Source organism: Haliaeetus albicilla, chromosome 27 (assembly GCF_947461875.1).
Source record: "Haliaeetus albicilla chromosome 27, bHalAlb1.1, whole genome shotgun sequence".
NCBI lineage: Eukaryota > Metazoa > Chordata > Aves > Accipitriformes > Accipitridae > Haliaeetus > Haliaeetus albicilla.
In genome coordinates this window covers 15,911,329-15,921,418 of record NC_091509.1, presented here as the reverse complement: position 1 = coordinate 15,921,418, position 10,090 = coordinate 15,911,329, and the positions used below count along the sequence as shown (strand labels likewise).

The following is a 10,090-nucleotide window of genomic DNA, read 5'->3' as shown; positions in this document are numbered from 1 at the left end:
TGGGGTCCCCTGCACTGAGGATGCTACCCCCTGTGCCGGGGGTACTCTCTCCTGGGTGGGGAGAAAGGGGAGCAGGACCCTTGCATCAGGTTTGGGGTCCAGCTGGAGCAGGGCTGCCTCGGGGGGGATTCCACTCGTGAACTCACCCCAGCCCCCGGGGAGAAGGGATGTGAGGGGCGAAGGCAGGATCCGTGCTGGCTTTTGCCATCACCCCGTGAAGTTTCAGCTTGTGCTGGGGTAGTTTGGTAAAAGTGGTGGGTTTTGGGGTGTTTTCTTCTGGCAGGAGCTCTGCTCTGGGGGTAGCTCTGCTGGCTGGAGGGGGCTTTCAGTGTGGTCCATACTGCTTGGGGGACTGCATCCTGGCAACCCCCCCTCTTGAGCATCCCAGACACCCGAAATGCTGGGCCTGGATCCAGGGTGCCCTTTTCCAGGAGGAAATCCTGTGCTTTGGAAATGGATCCCGAAGAGGTAGGGAAACAGATGGATTTGAAAGTGTCCTGTCTGAAAATTAGAGGGAGTAAAGGCAGGTTCCTCCAAATGTTTTGGTTTTGACGATTTTTTTTTTTAAATGCTGTGAAATAATAGACATTTCTAAATGAACACACATTCTGACCTGAAAAATAAGCATTGCCACTCAGCACTGCTGAAATAGGAGTGTTTCAACCTAGTCACGAGGCCGTGCCCATATGGAAACACTGCCAGTTTTGTCAACAAATTTCTACTATGACATTTTCCAAATATCCCTTGGGAGAAGTCCAAGCAGCCCGCGGCTCGGGGGCTGCCAGGACACTGGTGTTTTGCCACAGCTCCGGCACTGCTGCCTGCCCAGCCGGCCAGTGAAGGAGCAGAGGTGTATGGTTGCCCCATCATGTGCAACTTGGAGGTGTTTTTTCTGCCCTGGTAACCCTGGGACAGGGGAAATTGTGAAACACCACTTGGATAGGAGGGTGGGGAAGGTGAGGGGCAGGCCCATGGCTGCCCCGAGTCTCCCAGGGACTGGTGGGACCAGTTGCCTGTGTGCACTTGAGTAGGTGCTGCTTAACTTCTGTGAAGTTTCGTGAGTCACAGCAGCTCCCTGGCATCAGCTCCCACTGCTCAGAAACCACTGAAAGCGTCTCTATTCTTATCTCTCCCAGCACTTCTTACATGAGGCAAGTCTCCTTCCCTGCCTGAGAGTACTTATTTGGGCTGAGTAGATCGTTTGTGGGATAAAAAGCTCTGTCAGTGCAAGGTGCTGGTCTCCACCTCTCCAGGGTTAATTCAAAATCCTGGCCCAGACTTTGGAGACTGAAGGCGTACAGGGGGAAGCACAAAAGCACATGCCTATTTCCAGGCTTAATTTGCATTGCTGCAAACGATTAATTTGCATCGTGGCTGCGAACAGAAGCAACTGTGTGGGCAGCTGACGAGGAGCCTGTCCAGCTGCCTTCATGTCTTGCTGGTGCACGAAGGTCCAGCAGTTTGCACATGTGCTCGTGGTAATTTCTGGTTTTAACTGGGGGGCGCTGGGAGGGTGCACTGGGATACCCCCGTGGCACAAAGTGGGGCTCCAGGTAGGGTTTCTCTTGCTAATGGTGGTGAAAAAACAGAGGGTTTGGTTACATGAGGCTGAGGCAGCAAGCCAGCAAGGCAGAACTGGGGCTTGGGGATGGAGATGTGCAGCGAGGCCGGCTCCAGCACCCTGTTCCCCAGCGCCTCTGGCATGCCGTGCTTGCCATGGCAGCTACAACCCTGCAATTCTATAAATCACTAACTTTCGGAGAAGCCGCAACACCAGATCACATTATATCCTTCCTTCAGCCTGCGAGCGCATCTGCAAGGCTGCCTGCCAGATGCCCTGCCTGTGCTGCCCCAAAGGTCTCCTATTTTAGCTTGATTTTAGCCATTTTTCAGTTTCTCCAATCTTTCCTGTGTGGGCTGTACGGGATGTGTCCCTGCTGGAGAGATGTCCCATCTCAGCCCTGCTTCATCTTCCCCTGCCCCAATGCACTGATAACTTGCTCCCTTTGCAGGGCAGCACTTAAACAGCCAGAAACTTTTCTGTCCAGCTGCTTTCAAGCAAAGCAGGGCCTTTCTGTGGTGGTGTAGGGGTGGGATTCATGGCTGCAGCAACTCATCCCCCTCTCCCTAACCAGAGGAGCCTGGGGATCTGGGGCGCATGTGGGGCTGGGGCTGCCGGAGGCTGCTCGCAGAGGGCTGGAGGTAACGGGGACTGTGGCAGCGAAGGGATTTCTGCCTGTTCTAAGACAGGAAAGTGGAGGCGGGGTGCAACGGACACACCTGGGGCAGCTTCCGCTTGTTTTGAACTTTGCTCTGATATCTTTTTCAGTGTTATTGTGATCTCTCCCCAGGAATGATAGCGTCTGGAGATATCTCAAGGGGTTTGCCTGGAAAAGCCAGCCTAGGAGGGTTTATCTCATGCTCAGCTGAATTACCGTAAATGGGGTAACAGCTGGCCAAATGTTGAGTTAATTTGTACCAATGGTCATTTAAAGTGTTTGCCAAAGCTTATGGATAGGAGAAGTATTTATGCAAGCTGTTAAAGTGTCTCAGCTCTCTCTCCAGTTCCAGCTGGTAAGGACTGGGCAGGATGGGGTGGGTACAAGGCGGTGTTGGTGCCAGCCCTGGGATTTCCATCTGGGACCCACCCCTGCATGGTCCGAGTGCAGGGTGGTCCAGTGAGTGCAGATGGGGTCATTCATTTTTTTTTTTGTTTCTTTTTTTTCTTTCAGAAACCCAGCCTGGAAAAAAAACAGGGAGAGAAGATTTTGCTGGAAGGTTTTTGGGCAATGAGCTGGCCCATGGCAATGCCTAGCATGTCCCGGCAGAGCTGATGGCACAGACAGTGGAGAGAGGGTGGTCTGTGGTTGCACCCTTCAGCCTCACACATAATTTTTGCAATCTGTTTGCTTTTGTAAATGAGAACTAAACAAAGTCATTGACATTGTCACCCATCTGTGCTGGCTGCTCCTCTTCAATGCAAATCAAAGATGTTTAGCCAGATCTGCTTGAGACCTTGTGACTCGGGCTTTGCACGGGTGAGATAGCTCAGAAAACTGTTTGAACTACAGAGGATCTTGCATGTGTTGCAGCCCAAAAAAAGGTCACAGACTCCTTTGGTGGGGATCTAGGTCACGCATGCTTCTGTCTTGAGATAGAGCAGCAGTTTCAAGTCATTTCTGCCCTGCCTGTGTTTTTCCAAGCAAAAAGATGTGGGTTAACCTGTATTTACAGTCTTTTATTCGTGTTTCTCCTGACAGCAAAATGGAGGGAGGAAGGAGGGGAATGGGGGAGTGAAACCTTCACCCACACCGGTTGTGAGAAGCAGGAAAGTATGTGGTGCCGGGGGCTTGAGGCGAGGGTCTCTGCTTCCCTCCCGGCCCCAAACACGATGCTCTGGTCGTGCCCGTGCCTCTCCCCACACATCCCCGTCCCCATCCCTGTTCCCCGGCTGCTCTGGGGCCTCAAAGTGAAAACTAATCCCGGGGGATAACTTTCCACCCCGCTCCTGGGTGGGAGGAACAGGGCTATTTATTCCTCACCCTTAAGCCTCCGCAGTGGATCAGCGACGCAGTTGTCGCTGCCGGTGCGGGGTGGGCAGCAGCATCCGTCATGGCCCCTGCCTGCTCCCGCGCCCTGCCTGCATGCTCCCGGCTGGCCTCGCTGCTAAATAAGGACGAAAAGCTAAAAATAGAGCTGAGGCAGGGATTTGGACAAGTCAGGCAACCCTTCCCAGGGCTGGGAGTGGTACCGGCAGGCCAGCCAGCGTCAGCGTGCAAGGGAGAGCCGAGCTGCCTGTGGGGAAGGGTCCCACAAGTGGGTCCTAACCATGGTGCAGCAGGGAGGGAAGGTCTGAGACCTGCCACACTCGTGTCCTGTGTGCTCAGTCAGCTCAGCCCCTTCCAGCTTTCCACAGGGAAGAAACATCTGTTCACCAAAATACATGGGAAAACCCACGCTCCTGGGATGTCTGTGATGGTGGGGTACCTGGGGGGCCGTTCCAGCATGATGGGGGGGCTTGGGGCAGCTCTGGCTGGAAAATGAGCACCTGGGGGGGGGGGAAGGGTGGAAGAGGGGAGTGTTAAATCCAAAATGTTGGATAGATGGGTGGTGGGTGGTAGGGTGCTGTAGCCAAGTGCCCAGCCAGGGTGCCCCCCCGCAGCACACACGGCATTGGGTTCGGGGTCTCAAATATCTCTGCTCTTCAGCTGCCACCTGCCCTGTGCCGAGCGGGGGGGTGGCCGTGGGGGTCCCGGGTGCCTGCCCCGGGTGGGTACCGAGCCTTTGCCCACCCGGCCAGCCTGAGCGGGGGGCGAGAAGAGCCGCAGCCCTGGGTGAGGGGGGCGGGCGGTGGGGAGATGGCCTGGTTTCACCCACCGAAGCTGGGTGCTGTGGGTGCCCTGGCGTGGGGGGGGGCACCCGTTCCCAGTGCCGGCGGAGGGCAGGCACTGGGTTGCCTGGGAAAGCGCAGCTTCCCGTCCCAGCATCCCTGGGACTCCAGTCCTGCGCTTGGCAACAAAACCGGGGGAAAAAAAAAAAAAAAAAAAGAGGAAGGGAGGGAAAATCTCTAAGCGTACACAAGGGGAGGGAGGGGAATCGGGAGCTGGGCCGGGCACCGAGCTCGCAGGCTGCCGTCCCACCGCACAGCGCGTCCCGCTTTGGCCGCCGCCAGCCCCGTTCCGGCGGGCACCGCACCGGGCTCAGCCCCGCTCCGCAAAGCAGCGGCTTGTCTCCCCGCCGGCCTCGCCTCTCGCTTTTTCTCTTTTTTTTTTTTTTTTTCGGCCCAGCTTTCTGCCCAAGATCTTGCCTCGCTGCCGGAGGGATGCTGGGAGCGGGGCTGGCGCTGGCGCTGTGCGCCCTGCAGCTCTGCCCGGCCGCGCTCGGAGGGTCGTATCCGCAGCTGCTGGTGGAGCGGAGCGGTTCTCGGAGGCTGAGCAAGGTGAGAGCTTCCAAACCCCTTCACCCCGCTCCTCTTTGGGCAGGGAAGGGGCTGAGGGGGCTGCGTGGGGGGGTGTGTGTGTGTGTGTGCTGGGAGCTCGGCGGGTGGGAAAGCTGTCGTCGTCCTGCTGGGTTTTGCAAGAGATCAAAGGCATTTTCTGTCCCCGAAGGACGAGTGTAAAAGGTTGATTCTGGGTGCCTGTCTGCGGCTGGGCTGGGGGGGGGAGAGGAGTGGGATCCCGTAGACCTGACGGCGTTGGGGGAGCACGGCTGCAGGTTTGGGTTCAGCCTCAGAGCAGGAGGAGATTGTGGTTTTGACAAACTGTTCTGAACCAGAGAGCTCGGCGGCCTCTCTTCCTTCGGCTGAGCTTTCCCTACAGCCTCCCAGCACCTCGGCTTTCATTCCGCCTGTTCGTGAGCATTTTCCAGCTCACCAGCTCAGGCTGCTCCCTCCTTGTTCCCACGCAGCGCTGGGCCGGGCTCATCAACGCTGATTAAGATGCGTGACTCTCACGCGGTGCGGAGGGGAATATCTATTTATTTTCCAGGAAAGCTGATGCTGCCCCAGGGAAGGGGGAGCCGGTTAGGAAGGTTGGAGCAGTGCTCTGTGGCACAGCAATACGCAGCCACACGCTGATGTTTAGCTCCCGTGGAGCCTCTTTGCCTGCAGATCCACGGGCGAGGGGCTCCCAGCTCTTGCTAAATGTCGGAGCGCAACTTGCCCCTTGCCCCGGCTTGTCCTGAGCCCTGTGTCCTGCCCTGTGCCCTAGACCGCTCCAGGCTGGTAAGCGGGACGGCGGGACGGGCTGCTCGCCTGTGTGGGTAGCGCTGCCCGCCGGGGCTACTGGCTGGCACCAGGTAAATCAGCTTCCACCGGTTCTGCGGCTGCTGAGCAGGTAGGGAGAGCCCCGCGCCTGTGGCGAAGGGACACGGGCTGCCCCGACCAAACCTGCTCGGGGTGTGCAGCCCAGGCAGCCTCGTGCTTCTCTGCCAGGAAAAGGCCTGCAATTAGGCTGGAGCCTGCTCAGGGAGGGAGCTGGGGCTGGGCTCTTGCCGCTGGCTTGCAGTAGGTTCAGGGGCGGCTGTTGCAGGCGAGTACCGCCATCCCCTTGCCTTTGAACTTGGGTTATGGGAGCAAAGGGGTCTGGTGCTGTTGCCAGCCTGTGGCTTTGCCGGCGGTGGCTGGGCAGGCTGGTGAGATGTGGAGGAAATGGGAAATGTCCCAGCATGGCTCCCAGTCCAGCCACGACACAGGGGTGATGCCCCCCTGCCTGGGTGACATCCACTGCGTGTGGATTTTCATCATCCCATGGGACAACGCTGCTTCCCTGGCTCATTTGGACTGAACCAGCTCAGGATCAGGCCCCTGGGGTGTATCAGGCAGGGCAGGAGCCCAGCTCATCTGCCCCCTGAGCATGAGTGGAGATGGAAAAGCTGAGCCATGTTTGAAATGCAATGTGTGAGTGTGATTCCCACTCCAGTGCAGGACCAGGTAGCTGGAGCCACAGGGCTCGCAACAGCTGGGCTGGTCCTGGCCAAGCCAGGAGGCTGTGCTGGCCCCACAGCCCCCCCACTGCACAGCATCCCCCTGGCCAGTGCAGCCACCACGACCCTGCCCTGGTCCCTGCTTGCTCCCTCACACTTGCTCTCACACACCTTGCTTGGTGCTCAGAGGCTGAGCTGAGGCAAGTTTGGAAATTGCAGCCTGGGAACCCTCTTTGGGTATAAAGTACATGCAGGGGGGGCAGATGGAGAGTTTTGGCAATGCCCTCAGGCTTGGAGAGCTGGGAGTGCAAGAAATGCAGAGGGAAATATTTATTTGGCATTTGAAGGGAGGCTGAAGGTCATTTTCTGGCTGTGTTTGTGAGCGGATGTTTGGGAGGGGGTCAGAGGTCCAGCCCTGGGGAAACCTGCAAACCCAGGGCAAGTCTCGCCCTGGCTCTAACTCCTCCTGTCCCTTGGTGCTGCAGGTTGGTGGCTTTGCCTGGGAGAACTGTGGTGACAGGAGGGACCCCGTGGTGCTGCAGAGCCTCTCCGTGGCACCCGACCCCATCAGCATCCCGGGGAGCCTGCGCGTCAGCGCGGCCGTCAGCAGCGGCAAGGCCATGGCCTCCCCTCTGAAGGTACGGGCTGGAGATGCCTCCACGGGACGAGGGAGGGCAGAGCTTCCCAAAACCACTGGCAGCTGCAAAATGCCCAGCAGTGGGTACGGGAATGAGCAGCCCTTGGGAGAACGATGCATGGAGTGGTGCAGGGCTGAGTGCTCCGGGCTCTGTAAGCCAGAATGGGGCAACGGGCAGGCAGAGACCTGGGGTGGGAGCAGACAGCCTGGTGGGAAGCTCCCAACCTTGCTGGGAGAAACCACCTGAGCTGTGTCGTGTCCTGGGGATGTAATGACTCAAGGAGGGAAACGAAACTCCAAGTTCCCTGGGTGCTCTCTGTGGTCATTGCAGCACTTGTTTTTCAGCAGCCAGACCTGGCTGCTCCCTCCTGGGACGTGCTACAGCACCACTGCGGGAGCCCTGGGCTGGCCCGGCTGCCCTGCATCACTTTTTGGTGACTTCTTGGAATGAGACAGAACATGTCTCTCTGCCCAAGGTGCATGGGCTGCCTTGAGCAATGCCACGGTGCCTGTTTGGGGCTGGGGCTGTGAGGAGTGTGCTGGGGGAGCGTGGAGGTGGAGCTGCGGGATGGGAACTGCCGGGAGGTTTTGGGACCAGGCACCAAGGAAAGGGGAAGGAGCAGCCATGTGGCGTGCTGGGAGGTATTTGCTCAAGGTTCAAGCTGAGGTTGGAGGAAAAGAAACCTGTAGGCAGAGAGGAACCAAAAGCAGGAAAGGGAGGTGGGAGGGCGTGCGCTGGCCCCATGGACACCCAAATGAATTGCACAAGCAGAATCTGAGGGAAGTGGCTGGGGAGGTGCAGGTGAGACAGACTGGAGGAGCCGTGGGTGCCTGTACCTGCTGTACTGGTGCCAAACACCTTCCCTCCAGGTGGTGCTGGTGGTGGAGAAGGCACTGGGTGATCTCTGGATCCAGCTGCCCTGCATCGACCAGCTGGGCAGCTGCACCTACAATGACATCTGCACCATCCTCGACAATCTCATCCCGCCCGGCACGACCTGCCCGGAGCCCTTGCTCACCTATGGCATCCCCTGCCACTGCCCCTTCAAAGCGGTACGTCTGAAACCTCTGTCCGGCACGATGCCAGCAGTGCTGCCGGGTACCACTGTCCCCTCAGCTGCAGGGCTGGGGGGTTTCGGCTGACATCTTGCCTACATGTCCCCTCTCTCTGCAGGGCTCCTACACCCTGCCAGCCAGCGATTTCATCCTGCCCGACGTGGAGCTGCCTGCCTGGATGACCAACGGCAACTACCGTGTCCGGGCGGCTGTCAGCAATGGCGGGGAGGAGCTCGCCTGCGTCAAAGTGGCCTTCTCCCTGCAGTCCCAGTGAGGGGCAGGGGACCGTCCCTCCTCTCCCCACCACCTTGGTCCCCCGTCCCATCCCATCCAGTTGCACCCCATCCTGTCCCAACCCATCCCTGCAAGATGCATCCCTCCTGCTGCAGGGAGGAGGCAGCCCCCGTACCCCGGCTCGGTGCTCCCCTCCCCTGCTGCACACAGAAAGGCCCCTCTGACTGTCCTGCTGTCCCCAACCTCATCACCAGGGTGTCCCCTGCCCTGGACAGGGTGGCCTTGGAGCCTAACCCCAGCGTTTCAGTGCACCCTGGGGGTAGTTATTTTTTACCTGTTTCTCTTTTTTTTTTCTTAATCCAATCAGGGCAATTTTAGACAAAAACAATCCAGGGAAAAACAATATTTCTTATAGTAGTCCGTGGGGAGGAGGGAGTGTTTGGGAGTGCTGGGGCAGGCTGAAGGGATGCAGGATTAGCTGCTGAGGGTGTCCCCGCTTGGCCACAGCACCTCTGGCCAGAGCACAGGGCTGTTTTGCAGGAGTGTCCCCAAAGTGGCCGCAGGAGCCATGTCCCGTCCCCCCCCCCCATCAGCCTTGGGTCTGCCTTTGGCGCATCCTTGTCCTGCACATGGGACCAGCTCAGCAACAGGAGACACTGGTGAGGGCACCTCCCCGTGTCCCTCCTGTGACAAACATTACAAGCACAACAGGACTGAAACTGCCCAAATCCCCAACAGACATCCCCACTCACAAGGGACCAAGTGGCTGGCGCTGCTCCCAGCAGCAGGAGAGGTGGCTGGACACTGGCTGTGCTTGCTCTGGGGGGGGACAAAGCTGTGACAGGCAGCTGGGGCACAGCCTGGCTGAGGACAAGTCCCACTCATCTCATTCTGCCTCTCGGATGGAGCTGAGGCAGAACGCTGCACTGGGACCATTCTTCCCATGCACCGGCGGAGGCAGCCCCACAACGTGGAGCAGCATCATGGACATGGGATGGACTGGGAGATGACCATGAAGACCAGCGGCATGGGTCCTATCTGGGGGCCCTGCAGCCCATCTCCTGGTTGTGGCTGGGGGCTGAGGCATGGGCAGGCAGCATTCTTCCTGCCTGCAGCTTCGGGCAGGGCGTTTGACATGACCTGCCTATGCCAGGTTCCTGCAGGGCAGAGGTGCAGGTGACCCACCAGCCACCTGCATCCCTCGCTGTCCCTGCCTGCTCTCATTATTTAACCCCTCCATAGGGCTGGTCTTCCTCCAAGCACTTTATACGCCTTAACTACTGCCGGGCTGTCCCCGCGGGAGGTCCTCTGCCACGCAGATGTGCTCCCACCGCCTTTCTGTACCCTCAACTCACTCCATTTCGTCCTGCTGCTGGGTCCAACCTGGGTTTGTTTTGCCTGGGGAAGCACTAACCCTCTCACCCCCATCCCTGCTGCCGCCGCGCAGTGCCTGTGCTGGAGTGGCATCCTCCTTTCGGGCAGGTACTGCAGGTTCTTAATAAATCTTTTTACCAGGAAGCGGAGCTGGTGCTTTTTGGTGCTGGGGGTGACCTGGGGGTCACCTGGTTTCCCTTGAAATAGCGGGGATGTGGTTTTGAGCTGGGGGAAGCAAAAGTGGTGTCGGGGCTGGGCTGCGGGCAGCGGTGGAAGATGCTGGAGCCAGAAGAGCTGAGTGTGAGCAGCCCCGAGGCAAGGGGCACAGCGGGGATCTGCAGGCGCTGCTTGGGGATCTGCAGGCGC

At 58.5% G+C, this 10,090-nt stretch overlaps 1 protein-coding gene across 1 annotated transcript; it reads left to right on the top strand.

Moving 5' to 3' along the window:
• The first annotated feature begins 4,587 nt into the window (after window positions 1–4,587).
• Window positions 4,588–9,868, top strand: GM2A (ganglioside GM2 activator). Its single transcript, XM_069773160.1, has 4 exons — window positions 4,588–4,939; window positions 6,909–7,061; window positions 7,931–8,113; window positions 8,235–9,868. The coding sequence occupies exons 1-4, from the start codon at window positions 4,823–4,825 to the stop codon at window positions 8,388–8,390; spliced, it is 609 nt and encodes a 202-aa protein (XP_069629261.1). The 5' UTR covers window positions 4,588–4,822; the 3' UTR covers window positions 8,391–9,868.
• The last annotated feature ends 222 nt before the right edge of the window (window positions 9,869–10,090 follow it).

Coding starts and splice junctions, on each gene's coding strand:
- GM2A (XM_069773160.1), top strand. CDS start 4,823: ATGCTGGGAGCGGGGCTGGCGCTGGCGCTGTGCGCCCTGCAGCTCTGC. Junction 4,940..6,908: donor GTTCTCGGAGGCTGAGCAAG/GTGAGAGCTTCC, acceptor TTGGTGCTGCAG/GTTGGTGGCTTTGCCTGGGA. Junction 8,114..8,234: donor GCCACTGCCCCTTCAAAGCG/GTACGTCTGAAA, acceptor CTCTCTCTGCAG/GGCTCCTACACCCTGCCAGC.